Raw genomic sequence first — 24,293 nt, 5'->3', positions numbered from 1 at the left:
TCGATCTTCTGACCGGCCGCCCGCGAAGTAGCGTTTCGTGTCAGCCTTCTAAAAGATGCGCAGGTTTCCACTCTCCATTTCCCCACTCCCGCGCGTTACCATCAGACGCTTGGGATGCGCCTCGGCCGGTGACCTTGTTTATGCTACGGCGCTGAGAGGAGTCAAACGGAGCGAGAGAGAGCTGAGAAGCGAGCGAGAAGATAAGCAAGATCGTCGCGAGTTTTCGAGAGCCAGTGCGTTAGAAGCTCTTCTAGAAGCCTTCGCGTGCCATGGGTAAATAGACCGATCAGAGGACTCCCTCTAGGTCGCTTAGTATTCTGCGGGTTCTGATGTAAATTAAAATCTGGGGAAGTAAGGAAAGGAAAGGGACAAATAGGAAAGAGGGAAAACGAAGGAGGGCTTCAGAGCGGCTCTGCGGAGAAATCGCAACGAGAAAAATAGCGCAGCGGCGTTCACTCAGCGCCGAGAGCTGCGGATGGCGGTAGCTAGGAAAACACCCCTTGGACAGTTTGCCTTGGCATTAGAATGTGAGGCGTGCCTGTGTAAACAGGGCTTGCAGAGGGGCTTCGCAGTGATGATCTGACAGTGAGTAAATAAGCACTAGGGCGGTTTTCCGTGGCTCTGGTATGTAGCAGGCCCATCTTTGAACAAACCTGTCCGGGAACTTTCAAACTAAGGTGTGAAGGGATCGAATGGGCAGCTGCGTTGAATCACTGTGAGGTCGATCACGCGCCCAGTCCGTGGGCTGCCAGGACGCGTCCCCAACACACTCTCGCCACTTCCGGCACATTATGGTTCCTGCTGTCTCTGCGGCAGTGATGAACAGCCCTAATGGGGGCCCACTCGGCTTCGAAGGTCAGGCACCTGCGCTGCACAACGCTGCGCGGGGACCGAAAGGCCGACGCTGCCCTCGCGCAGAAGGTTTTCATTACGGGAAAACGGGGTCTCTTTCCGAGGCGGGAGCATTTAGCTGCTCGCCTTAAACAAACACAGCCGCGTCCACCGCCGATGGCTCGCGGCGCCGCGGCCCGCCGCCTTTGCCGACACCCGACACACTGTCATTGCGTCCCGCGGGGGGGTCCCGTGCCGTGAGCTAATGGGGACGTCGGTTTCGGGGAATTGTCCCGGGCGGCGGACGTCCATTTTAACCCCCGTAAACAACAGATGCGGATCCCTCGTTGACGCCGCCGCGTGCATTAGTGGCACCGCGGACACGCCGGCGCCTCCTTGAAGCATCTGTCGAGAGACGACTCCCAGTTGTTTGGACCCTCCCGGAATGTTGTCGCGCCTCGTCCGTAACAGCGGCAAGCTAAGCCGCGTATGCGCACGAGAGGCGCCCCGCTGTGGTCCGATGACAGGACTAAGTGCGGAACAGCTGCGGGCCGGACGAGAGTCAAAGGAAAACGATTGCGCCTGCGGGCACAATGGGAGGTTGTTTTTGCTTTTTCTTCTGGGGGCGAGAGTGTGAGCAATACTGTGAAGGCATGGGGCGTGCCACCTAAACCTGGTGGGCCAATCATTTCGAGTGTCTATTCCCGGAATGCCATGTTCGTATAGCTATTTTGATGTTCTTTTCGTGTTGGGCATTTTAGGGAAAGGGTTTTGAACTTTGCCGAAGCGGGAAGGCGTGCCATACAGTTTTTGAACCAATCAGGTGTTAGTTGTTTGTGATTGGGTGATGCAAGGGGTGGGCCAGTCTCCTAGGTCTTTAAAACCAGGTCCGGAGCCGGGAAAAGGCGTTCTGAGCTAGATTTAGATCCCTTGCATCTTTGGCGATGCCAAGGAGGGAAGATTTTCCCTTAAGCCAGTTCCATGTAATCATGCTTGCCGTTTATTCTGTTGTAAATATGTGAATTCCTGTATAAAGTTTCAGTTTTCCTTCCTTCAGTCAAGTTTTGCCGGATCTCGTCTGTTATACCGTCTCGTCTCGGACGGTGGGGCACCCGGTGGTGGAGCCCGGTATACGAGTTATACGAAATCTCACCACGACCAAGAAGAACGAACCTATCTTTACTGGCGCAGTCGAGCAGGATCCTTTCGTTATCAGGAGATAGCAAAGGAGGAAGAGACGACGTTCCGGCAACGGGCCAAGCATCGGCGGCTGAGGAGGAGCAAGAGCTGAAGGCAGGAATCGGCAGCTTCCAAGGGAACCAGCAGCGGAGACTCCAAGGGTGGACCAGCAGCGCAAGGCGGTAGCCGGTCGGGAGAAGCTGCGTGGGGAAGCGGGCGGCGACAGAGAGACAGCGACAGCGACGAAAGTCGGACGCCAGCGAGGTGCATCTCATCAGTGGGTGAGTCCTCTTTGCCTTTCACCTTGGCGGGGGCATTGCTGTCTGGATAGGCGGTCTGGGAGTGCATGAACACCCGGTTCGCACACTTAAACCCGGACAGGCGGAAAGCGAGCACGATGAGTGAGGGAGAGGAAACGGTTGTTTCGGAGGACAGTTCGTCTGTGTCTGACGCTCAGATTAGCAAGATGGCTCTGGAAATTAAAAAAGAAGAGGCCAGAGCTGCTGAGGAGCACCGTCGAGCTCTCGAGGTCCAGCTTGAACTTGCAAAATTCCAAGCAAGCAACAAAGGAGTAAGCCTGGAGCAGAACGCCACGGCGTTGGAGAGAAGCGACTCGCGAGCGGAGTTCTGTCGGTACTCGAAATGGTTGTCGGGAGTGCTCCCGAAGTTCCCGGCAGAGGCAGAAGTGCCTGTCTGGTTCGAGTCGATTGAACACACCCTGGAGGCCTACGCGGTCCCGAAGGAACAGTGGGGCCAAATTGTATTTCCGCTAATAGTGGATAAGGTGCGGTTCTTGTCGACGCGCTTGACACCTTCGCAGCATAAGGAGTACGAAGTCCTGAAGAAAGTGGTGCTAGAAGAGCTTAAGCTCTCAGCGGGAGAATATCGCAGAAGGTTCATAACATCGAAAAAACTGCCTAATGAGAGCTGGAGGGCGTTTGCGACTCGCCTGCAGAGTTATCTCAATTTCTATGTGGAGGAAAGGGGGGTGAAAACGTTGGAGGGAATTGTTGAGTTGCTAGTGGCGGACCAACTAAAGAACACCCTGTCTGAGGACGCCCTTCGATACGTAACTTTGCAGGAGGGTGAGGGATGGAAGAAAGCGCCAACGTTGGCGGCATTACTGCAGACGTTCGAGGAAGCGCAGGGAAAGAACAGCGCAGTGAAAAAGCACGAGCAGAAAAAGGGGGAGAGCTCAAATGGTCGAGACGGAAAGCGAGATACGTACCAACCCAAACGGGAGGCGACAGGAATACAAAGGCCGGACACGAAGCAGAAGTATAAAGGGTGCTTTTCGTGTGGGTTGATGGGTCACAGGAGGGCCGAATGCCCGCATGGCTCGGGACGAACACCCACGAAAGCGCTTAACGCTAAAGGGGAAAGCCTTACTGCACGGGTGGCGACACAGGCACGAGCGGCCGCACAAAGCGAACTAAGACCGATAACTCTGTCTTGTCAGAATAGGCAAATTAATGCAATTCTGGACACAGGCGCAGAAATCACGGTTGTGCGGGAGAGCATAGTACCCCCGGGACTGGTAGAGCCACATGGGTCCATCGAATTGGTGTCAGCCTTTGGTGAAAAGGTACGGGCTAAGCTTGCAGTTGTGCCCCTGATGTTAAACCGCGGGGCAGGCATTTTCTCCGAGATTAAAGAAGCGGTGCCAGTGGTATGCGCTCTGACCGACAAGCTAGCGTCGAGAACGGACTGTTTGCTTTCGGAGGAAGCATGGGAGTCACTGAGGGAGGAGTGTGATATGAAAGGGCTAGTAGAGGCGAACGACGGTCAGGTGGCAGACCACGTGGGGGTGGAACGGGACAAGTTACACGGGCCGCTAGAAGAGAAACCAGTCAAGGAGGGCGTAACTCCCCACGCGGAAGTGCACGCGGTGGTCGGCAGGGCAAGCGAGAGCGGCGCACTAATCGCCGAAGACACAGCTTGTAGTGTAACCGAGGAAAGCAGCGCTTCGGCGGTTTTCAGGGAGGAGCAGCGCAATGACGCCACATTGCAAGAAGTGTGGAAAAACGCCAGGGCTGGGAAAGGTGGCATAACTGAAGTAGACGGTCTCCTCTACCATAAGGAAAACTTGCTTGGGCAACCAGTAATGCAGCTGGTGCTCCCTAAATCCCGACGTCAAGAAGTACTTAGGTTAGCCCATGAATCAAACTGGGGCGGTCACCTTGGATTCAGGAAAACTAAGGCGCGAATCAAGTACACGTTTTATTGGCCAGGTATTGAAGGGGATGTAAGGGCATACTGTAACAGCTGCCATGGGTGCCAGACAAGGGCGGATCGTCGCCAGACGGACAGAGTGCCGATAGAACCGCTAACGAGGCCTCGATACCCGTTCGAACAGGTCAACGTCGACGTTATAGGTCCATTGGATCCACCCTCAGGAAGGGGTCACAGGTACGCGTTGTGCATCATCGATTTGTGCACACGATGGCCTGAGGTGGTGTGCTTGCGCTCCCTCAGTGCGAAGGCCACCTGTGACGCGCTCCTGACGGTGTTCAGCCGGACGGGAATTCCGGAAGTAGTCGCCTCAGACTGCGGGACAAACTTTACGGCCGAACTCACACAAGAGTTTCTGAAGAGGCTAGGCTGCTCGCCAAGGTTTTCAACGCCGGGGCACCCCGAAAGTAACGGCGCGGTCGAACGTTGGAACCGGACATTTAAGAACATGCTGTATCATATCATCCAGGAGGAAGGAAAGGAATGGGACAAGTTTGTGCCCTTCTTGTTATGGGCGTACCGCGAGGTACCACATGACACGACGGGCGTCGCCCCATTCCAGATGCTGTACGGGCGAGAACCAACCGGTCCGCTGGTGGTTTTAAAGCGCAGCTGGGCGGGACAGATAAGTGTACCAGCTATGCTGGGGCCGTCCCCATCACAGTATATGCGGGAGCTGAAGAGGCGCCTAGAGCATGCAGCGGAAGTGGCACAATTAGTGAGCTCGAAGCAGCAGAACGCGTACGCGACCCAGTACAACAGGCGGGCGAAGGACAAAACTTTTCAGATAGGAGACAGTGTGCTGGTGTTTGACGAGCAACGTCCTGGAAAAATGTTCCCGCAGTGGAAAGGGCCGGGCAGCGTTGACGGAAAGTATCGCGAACACTCGTACTTCGTGCAGATGCCAGGAGGTGCCCGAAAATTAGTACACGCCAGCAAACTACGGCCGTATCAGAAGCGCGTAATGACAGTTGGGGTGATATTTGATGAGGACAGGGCGTTTGGCGAAGTAGAGTACGTGCCTCGATCGGTGTCAACGCGGGCTACAGTATCGGTCCTCCCCAAGGACATGACGGCCCATCTGAAGGCGGAGGAAGGCGACCTCATTAGCAAAGTGTTCACCGAACACCGAGGCCTATTCGACGACAAGCCGGGAGTAGCGAAAATAGGAGAACACAGGATCGTTTTAGAGGAGGGCTTCACACCGAGGTCAGGTTACCCTTATCGAATGCCCGCAAGCCTAAAAGGCGAAGTGGGCAAGCAAGTAGATGAGCTACTTGAGATGGGTCTGATTTTTCCCTGCGAAAGCCCCCACGCCCATCCCGTGGTCTGTGTCCCCAAAAAGGACGGGTCGATGAGAATGTGTGTGGACTTTAGAAAGCTCAATGCGGGGACAGTGGCAGATGCCTACCCGATGTCGTTGCAGCAGGAGCTCATTCTGAGCGTAGGAAGGGCTAAGTACATTACGCTCCTCGACCTTAGAAGAGGGTATTGGCAGGTGCCCCTGGCACAGTCGGCTCAGCTACTCACCGCTTTTGTCTGCCATCGGGGGCAGTTTGCGTGGACGGTAATGCCGTTTGGGCTGAAAAACGCGGCCCAGACGTTTCAAAGAGCCATGAACGAGCTTTTACTCCCGCATTCTGCCTACGCGTGTGCGTACTTAGACGACATCGCCGTGTTCAGCGAGGCGTTGCCTGACCACATACGACACTTGCACGCCGTCTTCGCAGCGTTAGAGAGGGCGAACCTGAAAGTTAAGCTGGAAAAGTGTCAGGTGGCGAAAGGGTCAATCCGTTACTTGGGACACATAGTGGGCTCGGGAAATCACGCACCCGATCCCGAAAAATTGAAAGCCATTAGGGGACTGAGGGCACCGAAAACGAAGAAAGAGCTCCGTAGCGTGCTCGGGCTGTGCGGTTATTACCGGGGCTATGTGCCCAACTATGCGGAGGTGGCAGCGCCGCTGACAGAGCTAACGGGGAAAAGGATTCCTAACAAAATTCCGTGGCCCGCGGAAGCTGAAAGTGCGTTTCAGCGACTCAAGGCGGCACTCTGTGAAGCTGCGGCTCTCGGGACGCCCGATGCTGGCAAGCCGTTTTGGCTGTACACGGACGCCTCAGCGGTTGCGGCGGGAGCCTGTCTCTCCCAGTGTGCCGCGGATGGCTCCGAGCGGCCGATTGCGTTCGCGAGTTGCAGATTTTCTCCAACGCAGGCTCGATGGTCAACCATAGAAAGAGAGGCGTTTGCAGTCATCTGGGGGCTGGGGAAGTTCGACCTCTGGTTGTTCGGCGCTCAGGTTACTGTGGTGTCTGACCACAACCCCCTCTCCTTTCTTACTCTCACCACGCCTCAGGGAGCGAAGCTGACGCGTTGGGCACTTGCCCTACAGAGATATAATGTGTCAATAAAACACAGGAAAGGGAGCGCTCACGGTAACGCTGACGCGCTGTCTAGGTTGCCGAACGACAGCTGGGAGGCAGACAGCAATGATCACGCCGGGGGGCAGGGGAGAGAGGACATGTGTACCAAAGAGCAAACCCAGTGACGTGTGCTGTGGCAGTAACTGGAACTGCGGTGTAATCCGCTCGTTTGGGTGTTTGCAGTGTCGCAATGTGTTTGCAGTGTCACAATGTGTTTGCAGTGTCACAATGTGTTTGCAGTGTCGCAATTTGTTTGCAGTGTCGCAATGTGTTTGCAGTGTCACAGTGTGTTTGCAGTGTCACAATGTGTTTGCAGTGTCGCAATTTGTTTGCAGTGTCGCAATTTGTTTGCAGCGTTGCGATGTGTTTGCAGTAGTATCCCCACTACTTAGGTCGCCCTCAGAGCGATTTTATAGGCGAAAAGGGATCCCTCGTTGTGTTATAATTCTACAAGGTGCCATTTGGGCCCCTGGTAGAATCTTAGGGGGGGCGTGTGAAGGGATCGAATGGGCAGCTGCGTTGAATCACTGTGAGGTCGATCACGCGCCCAGTCCGTGGGCTGCCAGGACGCGTCCCCAACACACTCTCGCCACTTCCGGCACATTATGGTTCCTGCTGTCTCTGCGGCAGTGATGAACAGCCCTAATGGGGGCCCACTCGGCTTCGAAGGTCAGGCACCTGCGCTGCACAACGCTGCGCGGGGACCGAAAGGCCGACGCTGCCCTCGCGCAGAAGGTTTTCATTACGGGAAAACGGGGTCTCTTTCCGAGGCGGGAGCATTTAGCTGCTCGCCTTAAACAAACACAGCCGCGTCCACCGCCGATGGCTCGCGGCGCCGCGGCCCGCCGCCTTTGCCGACACCCGACACACTGTCATTGCGTCCCGCGGGGGGGTCCCGTGCCGTGAGCTAATGGGGACGTCGGTTTCGGGGAATTGTCCCGGGCGGCGGACGTCCATTTTAACCCCCGTAAACAACAGATGCGGATCCCTCGTTGACGCCGCCGCGTGCATTAGTGGCACCGCGGACACGCCGGCGCCTCCTTGAAGCATCTGTCGAGAGACGACTCCCAGTTGTTTGGACCCTCCCGGAATGTTGTCGCGCCTCGTCCGTAACAGCGGCAAGCTAAGCCGCGTATGCGCACGAGAGGCGCCCCGCTGTGGTCCGATGACAGGACTAAGTGCGGAACAGCTGCGGGCCGGACGAGAGTCAAAGGAAAACGATTGCGCCTGCGGGCACAATGGGAGGTTGTTTTTGCTTTTTCTTCTGGGGGCGAGAGTGTGAGCAATACTGTGAAGGCATGGGGCGTGCCACCTAAACCTGGTGGGCCAATCATTTCGAGTGTCTATTCCCGGAATGCCATGTTCGTATAGCTATTTTGATGTTCTTTTCGTGTTGGGCATTTTAGGGAAAGGGTTTTGAACTTTGCCGAAGCGGGAAGGCGTGCCATACAGTTTTTGAACCAATCAGGTGTTAGTTGTTTGTGATTGGGTGATGCAAGGGGTGGGCCAGTCTCCTAGGTCTTTAAAACCAGGTCCGGAGCCGGGAAAAGGCGTTCTGAGCTAGATTTAGATCCCTTGCATCTTTGGCGATGCCAAGGAGGGAAGATTTTCCCTTAAGCCAGTTCCATGTAATCATGCTTGCCGTTTATTCTGTTGTAAATATGTGAATTCCTGTATAAAGTTTCAGTTTTCCTTCCTTCAGTCAAGTTTTGCCGGATCTCGTCTGTTATACCGTCTCGTCTCGGACGGTGGGGCACCCGGTGGTGGAGCCCGGTATACGAGTTATACGAAATCTCACCACGACCAAGAAGAACGAACCTATCTTTACTTAAGGTTTCAATATTGGCCGGAAAAGTACCTTTCTGACGCCACAAGGTGGAGCGATTTCAGCGGAAACCGCTGCGAGTAGTAGGCGGTCTTACTGATGAGCCGGTAAACAAACAAACAAACAAACAAACAAACAAACAAACAAACAAACAAACAAACAAACAAACAAACAAACAAACAAACAAACAAACAAACAAGCAAAAAGTTATCTTCGCTTTGATTAGAAATCACGCGCTTTGTTTAGTGTTTTCATTAAACTGGTGGTAAATTTCGCGTTAAAAGTAAAATGACGAAAGGTAGATAGATGTTTGGTCGTACAGATTAGAAGTAAAACGCCCAGACCTGTTGGTGTCCTCAGCGGTGTCAAAAGCGCCATCCGGCTATCGATCATACGGGCGTTTCATCTAAGATGTTCTGCAATTTTTAAAAATAGGCTTTTTGAGATAGAAGAACGCTTTTTTCGACATAACAGAATTGTCAGCGGCGTAGTGCATGCTAGTACAGCTAGGAACTACTAATTAGTAGACGGGTTAACTAATACTGAATAGTTATCTTTTTAGCTATTATTGTTAATCTCCTCATTTATGCAGAAGTATGTAGACCACAGCGAGTAATATTCATATCAGTTTTTAGTATCTAGGAAGTGCACTTACTATCGGTGCTACATACCCGCCGCGGTGGCTCAGTAGTTAGGGCGCTCGGCTACTGAGCCAGAGTTCCCGGGTTCGAACCCGACCGCGGCGGCTGCGTTTTTATGGAGGCAAAACGCCAAGGCGCCCGTGTGCTGTGCGATGTCAGTGCAAGTTAAAGATCTCCAGATGGTCGAAATTATTCCGGAGCCCTCCACTACGGCATCTCTTTCTTCCTTTCTTCTTTCACTCCCTCCTTTATCCATTCCCTTACGGCGCGATTCAGGTGTCCAACGATGTATGAGACAGATACTGCTCCATTTATTTTCCCCCAAAACCAACTATTATTATTATCGGTGCTACACCGCTGACAATGCTATGCCGAAAACAACGCTCTTCTAACTCAGAAAGCCTATCTTCAAAAATTGCAAAACGTCTTAGGTGACACATTCCGAACAGTAAGGAGCAGGAAACAGTTTATTAAACGTCCAGTGGCATTATCTAATTCTGTGGACTTCAGGAGTGCAGTTTTCATTCAACAACAAAAAAATGAACAGCAAGATAACCTAAACTTCAGCCAAACGAAATAAAGAGAAGATTTTGACTCCATAGTTCTCAGAGTGAGCTGTGAAATCTTAGGAACCAATATCAAGGAATGTGAGAATGTATCCTCCAATGTATTTAGTATATAAATGTTGTTTGCACTGAAAAAAAATGTGTAAACAAAACCGAAAATATTTTTTTCTCCACTTCAGTTCACTGCATCTGGCAGACACATTTATCGTTGTCGGCAGAAACCTCGAACTGTTTTTTGAACGCTATGATGGTACTATTGCCATGATAACCAGAAATCACTCGAAATACGCTATTTCTGGCTACGCTAAGTAAGTGCATTTCCGCTTATAGTGGACATGCAACATCGAAGGTACCTTGTGGAAGGCGGCACTGCTCATTGCGCAGGCGCCATCTCAGTGACTGCCTCGGGCGCAATAGCGTTCAAGGACGTCGGTTCTATAATTGCTTAAAAGCAGTGTCCGCCATTGTATCACCTGACTGCCACGCTGTATTGCCAATTTAAATGTAATGCTGGGACACCAGAGCACAAATTCGCCAATATTAAGCGCCGCACTGAGCGCGGCTCCAGATAACCATTGAAGGCAGGCCTCTTTTATATGGCGACGTAGAAGCGCAGTTGCATTCTCCGGGGCTCTAAGCGTGCCATTGTTTCGCGCGAAAAGCCTCCGTCGAATAAACTTCGCTTAAAAGCCCGCGGCACTCGCGGAGATGGGTCCATAATTAACTTTAGGGCTCGAAGCGAACGCTGCTAGCAATTAAAATACCGCCGTTCCAGTGAAGCCCGCGGTGTCGTGCGATTGCCTCCGTAGTAAGGGGTCATCGCTGTTTGTGTTTGCAATGTAGTCACGGTATATGCGCGCAACGGTGAGCGCCGCCGCACGCTGCTCCATGCAGGGCCCGGAACCCTTGGAAAAGTGCTTCTATAGGCGCTCAAGCACAACTGGTGCGCATCACATTGGGCATTCCTTCCGGGGCTCAAATTATCACGCCCAACTGTACGAGAATATGCGGAGATTTTCAGTGGTCGTACGCGAGAAAAGATTCGCGGGCTTTCTCTGCGGTTCAAAGTGTTAGCGACAGCAACGCGGGCGCGTTCTACGTACCCCGACGCCATTGGTCCTGGCGTGTAAGTCTCGTGTAAAGCTGTCGCTTTCACACATACCTCATTCACCAAGAACGTATAACGTCGACTACGAAACACCGGCTTAAGGAAACAAAAACAAACGACAAGAGTGCCACGTTTTTTTTTTCGTAGCACTATAAAGTTTGTATTCGCGTAGTGCAGCCTACTCGCCTAGTCCAGGTGGCTGCGAAGACAAGGTGCCAGAGAAGCCACGGCGCGAATACTGCCTTCAAATCAAATGGCTTCCACCGCTAGGCCCGATTTAGCGAGAGTAAACAAGAAGGTGCCTTAAAGTGAAGCTGATACGCGCCTGCGCTGGCTGCGATAACTTCATGCGGATGGCCGCACGAAGAAACCGGAAGGCAGATTTTAACTGCCAGTTGGTCAGGACCTGCACGAGTATTCAAGTGGGGAAAAAACAACAACATAATCGTGCCTAAAATAAGATAAAATGTTGTGGTTTTGCCATAACGACAGATTTTTCTGCAGTATTGTAGTATTTTTCTTTTGTTATCCAGCCAAGACAAGCGGCAGCTCAACACCACAGAAAATTCCGTTGTTGCTACAAACATCGTTTCTGTTGGTACTAAACGTTCATGTCCAAAACTACTAGAGAAAAAAATCTGTTGCGAGAACAGAAAAAAATTATGTTGTGTGTTCTTATTGGGGGACACATAATAAATACGTAAACAAAGGAGGCTCGCTAAATCCAAAGGCAACGGCGCGAGGTGCACAAACCAGAGCACCTGATAACAGGTTTATCGACACTGGCAGCACCTCGAGCAGTAAATGCAGCGCACAACGCTGTGGCAAGAGCATCGACGTCTTCTTTCGCAAGCTTGTCGAACGGCGGTGGCGGCAAAATCGCTGTCGCGACGCCGTCGCTTCACGCGAATGAAAACGCACTTTGGCGGCCCACGGGTACTCGGGAAAGACGGAGCGCAAACACTTTCTGGAAAGGAAGGAGACGCCGTGGCCAGAGCTAAAGGTGGATCCGCGAAAGTGTGCGCGCACAGTATATCCAGATCGAACAGGCTGTGTCTTCTTCGCGCGCTGTCACTTCGCTCGGCTGAAAGTAAAACAGATAAGGAGCGAACAAATCGGCGGCGGCGCCGCTCAACGTTCTCTTGCAGCCGTTCCTCGTGCGACCGCTGGGCGCGAGGAAAGGCGACACCTATACAACGCAAGCAGGGTAAGAAGCCTGGACGTGGATCGGATGGATGGCGGGCGACGCTGCGCATGCGCCTCGTGCCACGCTTTGTATTATTCACTCTTTTCGGCTCCTCATAGCGAACGACGCTTTGCAAAGAAGAAAAGGAGAGACGGAGAAGAGAAGGTGGACGTGGGTGCCAGCCCGTGGAAGCGCTTCATTTTCTGCGAAATCGGTCGCACATAGACGGATATGTACACGCTCGACGACGGAGCCATTTTGCCTTTGCCTTCAGCGGAGGCGCCGTTGCTTTCGACATCTGCTGGCGCCGATCACTCCCCCCCCCCTTCCCTGGTTCCCGACGTGTGTGCCGTGCTCGGCGCTCTCTATTAGCGATCTCGAGTTGCGTCATCGAGCTTGCTCTAAACCGGCGTCGGGGTGGGGTCGAAGATGAAGGCGGAGCGACTACTGCGAATCGCCATGCCTTCTCTTGCTGTCCTCTCGCCTCCGAATTTAATGGAAAATAGCATGAAAACTGCGCTTCATTAGACCTATGAGAGACGACAGTGAAAGGCCAACTGCATTGACCTCCTCCTGCTTCTGCCAGGAGCAATAATAATTTAATTATTTAAGACCACGTGTTCTTTCATTTTTCTCCCTGTTGAGTTCTTTGTAATCCAAGTACGGCCGCCGAGGTCGGGTATCGAACTCGCAGCTTCGCGCTGAACGGCAGTGCCTCCACAGGTTCCGCACTCAGCGAAACTTTTTAGGGCTAGCAAATGTGGCTACACGCCCTCCGACAGACAGAATGCCGGCAAGCAGTAATGACCGGCCTCGATCCGAGCGGGTTTGCCCATTAACCACTCCGGCTGCGCATGCCTGCATACACCCAGCGATCGCTCTGTCCATGCGCGAACCTGTGTTTCGGACGGCGTTTCGCTCAGGTGGTTCGGGCAGTGCACGGTGAGAACACTCGCCTAAGCCTGCATCCGCTGTCACGTATACTCCTATCGGCTGATGAGTATAGTTCAACATTAGGAGCGGATACACAGTGTTGCTGACAAAGGTACAAATGAGATCAGCCCTGGGGAACAATAATCCAAGTAGTGTTGCTTGGAAAATAATGCGTCTATAACAGGGACATGATGGGGTGACACATAATCCGCAATACGTATACTGTCACGTTCACTATGACCTGCACCACGCGAGATATCGTTGGAGCTCCTTTGGCGGTGAAAAGTTATGCACCTATGGCTACTAACTGAAAGGGCGGGGGCTTCCCACACTGTTTACAACGATGTGCTGGTTTGCTATGCAGCGCATACAGCACTGCGGTCGTTGGCAGTGCATTGCAGGCGCTCTGAGCTTATTTTAACATAAGGCGCCCTAACTGTGCACTTCACCTAGCATTCTCGGCTCTAATCGTCGTCGCAGTGAGAATCCGGTGACACGCAAATTACCCCGAGAGACATAAAAGGAATCTCACTTCCGGACCTTTTTGTGTGACTCCAGAAATTTTCGTGTGCCTACATTGCCGTTGACACTAATGAAGTCGTCCCGGTCGAGCGATAGCGATTGCCCTGTCACTGTATGGTCGCCGCAGGTGGCAACAGCTCGTTAAAACTCTGGCACGACGGAGATAGCGTGAGGAAGGTTTACCGAGGAAAGGGCTATGCTGCAGAACAGCCGGCGGTCGGGAAATCCCGCTATCTTTAGGCACGCAAGCAGCTCTGCGCCGGAAGCACAGTCGAGATAACCCGAAAGGAGCCAAGTGGTTTCGATAAATGCCAGGAAGGATAAACAGCAGATAGGCAAAATACCTCTACGTTTCGAATGCCCGCGCAAGGCCAGTCGTTCTCGTTTTGCATGCATGCTGCCGTTGAGTTTGTGCAGTGAAACACCACACTCGGGGTGCTTTCAGTCAACGCAAGGGCATTGTGATCGCTGGACTCCTACTATCTTTATCTCCGTGGAGACAGACGTAGGTTTTGTCCTATTCTGTAGCGCTGCTTTTGTTCGCCAGGGTTCTGACAGTTAGTTCACCTAAAACAACCGCGTCGAAAGAAAAGGCGCTGGCTTGCCCTTTGTTTCTTGTCGAACACGTGCACAGAACTGTTTGGGCCGGCAACCATTGCGGCTAGGGTAGGCCTCAGTAATGAAATACGTAAAAAATACGACAGCCCTTGTCTGGGACTCCAGGCAGCCAAAGCTTCTAAGAGCGTAAATCAGAAATCCATTAAAAAGTATTTTATTGTATTAGGAATGGGAAAACAAGCGCAGCGAATAAAAGCACGGGGACTTCGAACAAGACGCTTCCACCAAGAACTTTTCTTTGCAGGCTGTAAAAATTGCCTTTCACCTCTATATTACTGTGTCGCTGCAAATGCAGGATCTCAATTGCATACAACTTTTTGACCACAGGTACTAAAACAGGAGTGTAGGTAAAAGACAATCAGCCAACTGCTCAATTCATCGGTAACTTAAAAAGAAAAGAAACAGGCTAAAAATAGTAGCGCAAGTACAATAAATGATTACGTACTCTAATGAGTAACGAAGGATGTAATATTAGGGGGAGTACGTTCCCGCACGCGGACATGGAGGCAGGTTTTATACAAGGTACTCCCTCCTGCAAAAAAAGAAAGAAAGAGAAAACGGAACAGAGAAAAACAGAGAGCGCAGATGACTGCAAAAACACAGACTACGAAAGTAAATTATTCAGGAGTCTAACAATACTTACTGGCCACAATCTAGCTTTGAGCTCAAAATTATTCGCACGACATTTCCACTTCACATCTCATTTGAATCAAACGGGCTAGTACTCGTACAGGGAGAGGGTGCACAACTGCATTCAGTCGAAGGCCACCAGAGGTCACAGTATATATTCATTCATCTCCACGTAAACAAAGTACACTTCATTTGTATGATGTGAACTGTGAGTTGGTTGCTTGTGAATTATTCTAAAACACTGACTTTTCTTTACGTTAAATTTTAAAATATAAACATACCGGCCACAGAAAATGGTGCGGCGTGGTCAGTGTAGACGAAATCATAAAGGGACAATGAGGACAAATAGAAATAGAAAGAGAGAGAAAAAAAGAAGAAATACAGGTGCCGCCATCACCGGCCGATTCCGCAAGTAAAATGCCCGCGTCGACGCCGACTTATGGGCGCGGATTCCAGAGGCTGCGCTGCGACGCCATGCCCTTTAAAAACGGTGGCAAGCCGTCCTTTTCATTAAGGACAGTTTGAATCGACTGGAGGGAAGGTTTTTGAAATCCATATTTATTTCCAGTAAAAGCGTCTACTGTTGCAGGACCAGTGCCGACATAACCAGAAGGAATGAGAGAACCGATTTTTATTGAGAAAAATAATTGGACGAAGATATCCTCTCCCATACAAAAACGTCCTATGGGCGTCTGTGGAAAAAGCTATGTCCGTCTATGGCCTTTTTTGAACGTCTATAAGCACGCACAGAGGTGCTTATTGACAGCTATTGAAAAATCTATGCCACTAAAGCTATAGCTTCGGAACCATACAATTGTCTTAAGCTCTCTATAGAAAAACATATCCCCCTGTATAGACAGCTATAGACAGAAATAGGAAAGGTCTATAGCTATTTGGGCCAAAATTCTATAGCCGGCCATAGGACATTTTTGTATGGGCTGTGTCCCCTTAACAATAATTCGCTGAAAATGATGGATAACTACTGCTACACTCAATGCAATATTCCGTGATATTGATGTAAGTACATATTCTGCTAATTACGCACTGTTTTCACCCCGAAAAATAACAGTAATTAAAATCCCCCATCCCCACAGACCTGAGGCTTTTATTTTATCCTCCGGTGCGGTCAAACGCATTCACAGTTCTTGCATTCGCTACGGCCCGGCTTCTCGTGTGTTTCAGATTCGGTTCCCCGCAAGTTCCACTGTTGACGTTCAATACAATGACTAACACTAAGGAACGACTTTTTGACGACTAAGCGCATTATTAACAGGATGCTTTGTACAATTTGCGCCAGAGGTGAACGCAAAATCGATATAATTGCGCATATGGGTGACGCTCCGGTATGTTTTGTTTAATGCCAATGTTCAAGCGCTGCCTGTAGTGCAGAAAAGACTTCTTGTATTCTCTTCAAAAACTGTGCAACTCTGAAACTTCAGCGGGCCCTAACACAGAACTATTGCATTTCGTGAAATGTGCGGAAATGTATGAGCGTATTTATGGGCAACAATATCTCTGTCACTAACCGACCGCTTTGCGATATATTCGCAAGTGTGTTCTGCCAAAGTTTTGGCTTTGAATAGCGCTTACTCAGAGAGTAAACAAAAAATAAATAATGTTACAGCATGCATACCCCTAGCCGCCGCGGTGGCTGAGTGGTTATGGCGTTCAGCTGCCGGCCCGAAAGACGCAGGTTCGATCCCGGCCGCGGCGGTCGAATTTCGATGGAGGCGAAATTCTAGAGGCCCGTGTACTGTGCGATGTCAGTGCACGTTAAAGAACCCCAGGTGATCAAAATCTCCGGAGCCCTTCACTACGGCGTCTCTCATAGCCTGAGTTGCTTTGGGACGTTAAACCCCTATAAACCTAAACCTATGCATGCCTGTATACTTTCGCGCAGCTGAAGATGTAAACAACAAATTTATTCCCCAGAAAGTGCACGCGGCTACTCATTCAGCCGGCAGGTCTAAGTGAGAGGCCTCGCAGAGTTAAGAGGTGTAAGGTCAAAGCGCGGGGTCATTTCGCGCTCCGACCTCCTCCGGTGTACAATGCCCTGAGTAATGATCCCAAAGGAGAAAGCAAAGGGTCGCTTCTCTCCAACTATCTTCAACCTCGACATCCCGGCGCTGTCACTGGTGTAACGAGGCTATCGCTCTCGCGCCAAAGTGCCGGTTCCCCGCTGATTTCTTTTCGCGGCCTGCGTGAAATGCTCTCGCCGGCGCCGCCTCTAAAACGGGTCAGGCCGCGATTAAATGGCCCCGCGTCGGCCCTCTCGGGAGACACGCAGTAATGATGCCGTCGTCGCCCGAGCGACACTCGCGCGCCGTGGAACGAAACACGATGTTCTGCGACGAGACGCGGTCGTTGCTCCGTCATTAGGAAGGAGCGAGCGCACGCTTTAGCGCAAGGCTCTGCGCCGTGGGCGAGACGCCGTGCGTAGGAGAGTCTTTTAAGTTTGCTTCACTTCTGGGAAGCGGCTGCGTTGTAGCAAACTTTAAAAGCACCCCTTGAGTAAAAATGGTCACGTGGTCAGCGGGAGGCGCCGATAATGACCGCGCGGCGCGATGAACTAGACCACGCCGCCGGTGTCGAAACAAGGCGCCTCTACTTAACCGAAATGCGCCCTGGCGGACTACACACAGCCAACAGACGCCCGTACGCGCAACGGCTCCGCGTGCGCGAGGAAACTGTGAGTCGTAAGGTTGCGTTACGGTCACGTAAGCTATATGCCGGGAACTGACGGTTTTTGCTCGAAAGAAATACAGAAGCGCGGGCGAGTCCACCGAATGCGACTGACGTCAGTTCAGTACGCGCGAGACTGGATAGACGACCGAGCACCTCACCCCCCTTCCCATTGGAAATTTCCCAATCGACGGCGCCATTTTATGGTTCCGTGCATTGGCAACGACAACAGATGAAAAGGGCTGCTATGGGAGACCCATGAAATTAAATAAAAAGTGGTAGGGTTTTTAACTTGGCCAAACCGAGTAGACGCGCAAAAGGATGTGTTTAGCCTGGCTGGATCATGGTTTCGCTTTGCTGGGTCGTCGGCACGTCTGGAGAGTGCGACGATGTTAGACTAAGGCTAAGTTCCGATCGAAGATGATCTGATCTGTTCGCACAGCAGATGGAAGTTGACGCAGACGACGATGTGCAATATGCACAGCGCTAGAGTATGTAGCAGTTTAACACGAGGCGTGATCGGCTGCGGCAATAGCATAGTGCTCACATGCAGTGGCCAACTAATCTAATCTATTCGTGTCGCCGCGGGTTCGGAACCCAGTCGCGGGAATATTTATTTTATTCCTGCATGGCTTGTTGCTATGCTAGGTTTTGCCAAGGTCAACTTCAAGGTCAAGCTTCACACAAACTCGGTGGGCTCGTTGAACCTCGTGAAGTCACGCTAAAAGACGACAACGACATAGCGAACGGCCCTCACGACACAAAAACAGCTGAATTACTTAAAAACTAACCCTGTACGCCATGAAGAGGAATAAAAGGGGAAAATTGTCCTTTTTTTGTCTGAGAAGCTGGAAACACTTAAGTTAAGGCGCAGCGCAAACTAAACATTCCACAAGAAAATGCTAACAGCATTAAACGTTCTATGCTAGGCGGCGTGGTGAAGCCTTCGGGGAAAATCACGACCGACTGATGTGAACAAGAGAGCTTTGTGAGAAGTGCCTTCCTAGGTATAATCCCTATAATGCATTGTAAAGGGCTCACAGAACGTAGTGTCCGTAGCTTTGTCGTGTGTAGCACGCACTCTGCGATGCTTCTCATTTTTGATAGGTACTTCCCACCTTCACCGTACCTGCCTGGGGTAGCCGGCCAGAGGCCTGCAGCTGCAGCCAACAACGTCGCTTTCCTCAATTATCTACACTTCTCCTGCAAAAGCGCCCTTGGCACAAGCAAGGAGGCACTGGTGGAATTTACTCGGAAATTCTGTTCGGCTGCGATGAATTCGTGCTCCTGAGCGCCATTATTAAGCAATGCGTCTATTGTCCCGCTTACAGGCACAGTATGAACTCATTTACGCGATTTTTTTTCATTTGACCGAATGAAGCATTTCATTAACTCGCTCAAGAATAAATGAGCAACAAAATAGAGAGGACGCAAGGCAAAATGCTGCGTAGATACAGCTTGAAAGCCACTTTCTGAATTTGAATTTCTCAGTTTCAGGCAATCAGCACGGCTTCTGGGGTCAGGAGCGCGAGGTCAGGGACGGCATACCATGACGATTCCTTTTTATTCAAGTCTATTTTCTTTTTATCGTATACCGCACAGACAGGCAGATTCTGGCGGAATATTATAGTGAGAAAATTGCGTTGCTTGGAAAAATCGCGAAGAGCGAGCATAACAAAAATGGAATAGTTCTGTTAGGTATTCTTTATAAGCTATTTCGGGCCAGAGCGGCTGAGTGTCCGTGCGACTCCTCCTGCGCAGTCAGTGCATGGTCATTGCACTGCTACCTTCGCGTGGCGCTGTCCTGAGGGTCGGACACAAGACAAAGAGCAGCGCACTTACCGGAGGACGACTCCCTTGACAGCGGGAATGGACTCGAGTAGCTGGATGTCCCCGATGTCATCCTCAAATGTGACGGCTAGGTACTCTTGGCTGGGCACCTGAGGGAGCAAGAGAAGGTTGGCGTCAGTAAATGCATTTTTGATGGAGGAGACTAAATTACTTTTTGTTTAGATATATGTGCACTATGGACGCCGGCAATGCGGAGACACTATTTGCATATATGGATGATTGACACTAGCAATGCAGCAGACATTGCACAACCAAACCACGGAATAAAAAAAAAGTAAGAAAAGGAGAGAGAGGGGAGAGACAACAAGATTTGGAGGATGCATTGCCTGTCGTTTCATTTTCGTGCTTCGGTCTCTGTAAACGGCATTTTTTTATTCTCGCAAAGGCAGAGAAAAACTTAATTATAAAGCGAAGAAACCAAAACTTGACTCTACCCAAACTCAATGTGTTCACGGGACTACCAAGATGGAGTAGATTCCAATCAAGGCAATAATTACTGATTAGCATCCAGATGAGCGCAGGTACGCGGCTACAAAACTGAATCTGTATAAGTTTCTCAGAAACCTCGCAGTTTAGAAAAAAATTAATCTTGGTAAGGGAAGGTATTTTAATGCGATATCATTAGGGTCACACCAAAACCACGTCATTGTCCGGTATAACGAAATTTACGGATTGGGCGAGAGAGACCACGTTACCTTGTGACGTCGTAACAACCTGCCCACTAGGTGATGAACAACCGAATTCCTAGGCAACAGCCTGTCGATAGCGAATCGAAATAAAAAATGTGAAAAATATGTAATATATGCCGAATCTCGGAACTACTACAGCATAGCGGATATCTGTCGCTGCAGCCAGCCGTCTGAATATGGCGGTTTATGGAGCGACAATTGCAAAGAAAATGACGCGAACAAACACAAAGAAGTTGCAACAGAAGCTGCAACAGATATGAAGTCTAATGCCATCGTATTCAACTGTTAAGGTGACTTAAGCGTCCCCATAGCTGTTCTCAAACTCCGACAATTTTGAGAAGGTGTTGTAGCTTACTTCGGTAGCCGTTGTTGTGCTCGCGCTCCCTTCCTGCTGTTGAGTTCGGCGAATTTGGACATTGGGGAGGATTCCCTGAAAACCACCGCGAAGGTGAATGAGCCCTTTGGAAGAAACGTGGCTGCAGGAATGTCGGAAGCAGTGACGATAATAGCGTCCCCACGAGTTCGAACAGGTCATCGGGTGCAGCGACGATAATAGCGTCCCCACGTATTCGTTCCCGTCATCAGACGACGAAGTACAAGATCAGTGTTGCCCTCTTCAGTCCCGCTGGGGTTGAACAATTGCCCGAGAGCCACGCCTTCGACAGATGTTCCGCGTTCCGGTCATCAGTACAAGATCTTCCAACCCCTGCTGGGAGAAAGGCTGCATTCCTGTGTCACGCAGGTGCCTTCCGGTTCTACATGGGCGCGGTCCGGACCCACGTGCGCGCCCACCTGGAGGCCGCGTGGACGACAACGTGACCGGGTCCTGTTCCCTTTCCCTCGACCGAGCTGCGAGAGAACATCAGGACAGCCCTGCCGTGGGTGGTACCACCAGTGCCATTGTGTGATTGGACATCATTCTTCGAACTGTATTCCCCAGCTAGGGATCTGGGGAATACGTAGAGTATTTAACGAGCTGCTGGTTTGGTACCAGAGGAGAGTCCCCTCTTGAGAGACACCCTTTGCTGGTAGAGACTCCCGACTGCTAAGAAGATCCCTGTACTCAGAAGCACTCTCAATTGCCCTACTTGTACATAATGTAAATAGTCTTTGTATAAAGTTTTCCAAGTTTTCTTCCTCCGATTGTCCTCGTCTCTTCTCCGGCCCAGTCACGCTACCTGAATCCCAACAACTGGTGGCAGCGGTGGGATGCTGCTACCTGAATCCCAACACCGTACGACTGCGCTCAGGGAGGTGCCAATGAGTAATTCCGCCCTTTAACTCAATTCGAAACGTAACTGCAGGCGGAGCATAAAGAAGCAAACATAATGGTAGAAAAATGAGGAGGACGCTTAAGCTTCGCCTTGTGAGTAGACGCGATTGTGCCTTCTCTGCCTTTTTTCTCTATTTCTTTTTCTGTATAATTTCTCGCCGACTACCAATCAGTAGTAAGGTTACCGATTGCCAATAATCTATCACATTCATCAATTAACAATTACCAATCACAATTATCGATTACCAATTACCAATCGCTATCTAGGCTGCACTGCGCGAAATACTGCGCCACTACAGATACATACACACCATTTGTTTCACTGCAGTGAAGCACCATAACACCGCCTTTTCATTCCGAGTAATTTTTGACGCCTAATTAGGATATTAATATTTCTTTCTTTTTATCATTACTATAAGATCAGTACACATCAAGACACACGTTACCAAGTCATGTGCACCACAACGCGTTCACTTGGTACCCCTGTAACATGCTTGAACAAATGAAAAAAAAAAAACATCGCTGCGTGTCCGCCTGGCATGCAGAGGACCCGGACTCGAACCCAAATGCTGGCTAATTTATTTCTTCATTTGAAACTTCTAGGATTTTTTCCGACTAAATCAGGACGATGGCCGACGCCTGGTTTTCAGCAGACCAAGCTCCTTACGATATATCGCGTAAAAGAGAATGTAGTTACCGCAGAGGACACACGCTTCAGTGGAGAAGAAAATTGCGAGAGTAGAGAAAAAACTTGCGCTCGAAGAACTGCGCGAGCTCGTCTCGCATCCTCTTCGTATTTCGCTGCCGTACCTTCGATGTGAAGCTGACTGGAGCCATAGAGCTAGCGGAAGAAGCCAGCGCAAGAAACACATTTTGTCCGCAGAGTGGTTAGCGCACTCGGCTACTAATCCGAAGTATCCGGGTTCGAACCCGATCACGGCGGCAGCAATTCGATGGAGGCGAAACGCAAAAGGTGCCCGTGTGCTGTGCGATGTCAGTGCACGTTAAAGATCCCCAGGTGGTCGGAATTGTTCCGGAGCCCTCCACTACGGCTCCTCTTTCTTCCTTTCTTCTTTCACTCCCCCGTTATTTTTTCACTTATGGCGCGGTTCGGGTGTCCTCCGAGGCGTGTGAAACAGATACTGCGCCATTTTTTTTCTTGAAAAACCAATTTTAATTTTTTTTATATATGTGCCGTGCGCAATCGCTATAGGGCGTCCGGAACAATGAAAATTCCAAGACACCAAAAACGAAATAAACTTGCAGCGGTCTTCTAACATGTTAAAAATGTGATATGTATCAAGAAACTGACGAAACATTCGTGATCTCACGAACTATAGGCTTCAAATCCCCTTTTTTGTTTTGCTTCTTATCCTTCATTGAGTCTTCAGTGTGCACTTCGAATATTCTATAGCAGCTGGCTTTTATATGACAGTATCATCGTGAAAATTATTCACTCTAACAAGGGTAGGCATAACATTATAATTTCGGTATTTCGTTTTTCACTGCACTATGCAGAGCGGTGTAGGCGCATGAGCCATGTCCGAGCTTACCGCGCCTTCAGCTGTTGCACGCTCTTTAGGAAATGTTCCAAGATAAGAAAGCTGTCCACTTTACTAAACGCGGTAGTTCCAGAACCCGAGCTTGTTAGGTAGCCCCTAAAACATTTACCACGCATAAGTAGCCAGGTAAATTTCTTACTGAATCGGTTGGCAAAACCGGTTTTGCTGCGCGTCGCGCGAAACTTGCGCAGTCTCATCATTCATTCGCGGTTAATTCCTTTCTCGAAACCGGTATAGTTTAGCGACGCGTTCTTGTTTTCCTACGCATTACGCGGCAGGCCGCCCGGTATGGTCACTCGCATATTTGTGGAGGAGCGAGTGAAGAAAGGAAAGGCGCAGGAAAAGAGTGTCAGTGAAGCCGAAAGGCAAGCCCAAATAGAACGAAAATTGAAGCCAAAGCTGGGTGCCAAGCCAGACTGCTTTTCCAGCGCTTACTTTCGCGCGAAGCACTTTGTTCAAGTGGCCAGCGCCCCATTTCCTTTCATTGTTTTTTTTTCTTTCTTTCTCTTTCGGTATTGCTTGGCGCCGCCGAGATGTGGCAGTTGCTTCAACACTTCCGGCGCCAGAGAGCGCGGCGCCAACGGGACGGCAACGGTTTTCTTGGTCAAACCACGTTGCGGGCGCCAGATGAGAAAGAAAAGCGCATAAAAGAAATTTAGAGACACACACACACAAGAAAGCTGTTAGCCAAGAGCTGGGAGAGAGGGGATCGAGAAGAAGAGGCGAATGGGTTGTAGACAAAGGGCGACGACAAAGTGAATGGCCAGTGCGCCACGCTGTTTAAACGAAGCAAATGTCCACAAACGCGTCCCGCGGGAGTGCTTTGCCACGCTGTCCGCACATCGGGAAAGCGGGGGGGTGCTCGGAAATCGCCCGCGGAGCGAAACAATGGTCTCGGCGGCGTCGGCAGAGAGAGACAGTCAGGCCGACTTCGAAGAGACGGCCGCCTCCGACGCATGCACAAGTTCTGAGACGAGTTATACGAGCCGGCATGAATGCGCGCACCGAGAAAATTAAATGCGAAAGAAATAATACAGAGAACGTTTCTTTGACTTTTATCCTTTATTGGGTCGTTCATTACGAGAACTGGTTAAATCTGGAATGCGGCGAACGCAAAGCAAAAAGAAATGACGTGCTTCCACGCCGAGCTATTTCCCGCCATGTAACACGGGGAAAACAAATTCTCTCTGTGTTCGTGCGCGTGTCATCCGGAAATAGCGACGCCGCTTTCAGGGGCTGCCTGGATGAAAGGTCTTTCTTTCTGCGTCGTTGTGCTTGTATGTCCAGAGCTGGGCGGTTTAGTGCGCTCTTTGAGTTCCGGAATGGTGTGTTGTGTTCCGATGCAGGCCCTTGCGCAGTTTACTAGCGTATACGGTGCGATTTTGGGCCGAATATGATTCGGCTCCGCAGAACGAAATGGACGGGTGGACAAGCGCGTGTGAGGTGGTTTTGATTCGTTCATGAAGTGGACCATCGATAGGAACGTTAGGCTTGATTGCTGCCTTAAAATTTCTTCTCGAGTGAGGAGAGGTCTTTGGTATCAAC

General features: G+C 50.6%; 1 protein-coding gene across 6 annotated transcripts in view; it reads right to left on the bottom strand.

Annotated features, from left to right (window-relative positions):
• The window catches only part of LOC144120480 (pleckstrin homology domain-containing family G member 5-like), a 626,877-nt gene that overhangs the window by 107,651 nt on the left and 494,933 nt on the right, over positions 1-24,293 (bottom strand). For all 6 annotated transcript variants that reach the window (XM_077652910.1, XM_077652911.1, XM_077652912.1 and 3 more), the window contains one exon: positions 19,216-19,313. In XM_077652910.1, the coding sequence (XP_077509036.1) occupies positions 19,216-19,313 (98 nt within the window). The remainder of the gene's footprint in view (positions 1-19,215; positions 19,314-24,293) is intronic.

This window comes from Amblyomma americanum, chromosome 2, assembly GCF_052857255.1.
Source record: "Amblyomma americanum isolate KBUSLIRL-KWMA chromosome 2, ASM5285725v1, whole genome shotgun sequence".
Taxonomy (NCBI): Eukaryota; Metazoa; Arthropoda; class Arachnida; order Ixodida; family Ixodidae; genus Amblyomma; species Amblyomma americanum.
Note: the sequence above shows the minus strand (reverse complement) of the source record. Positions and strands in the feature narration are given on the sequence as shown.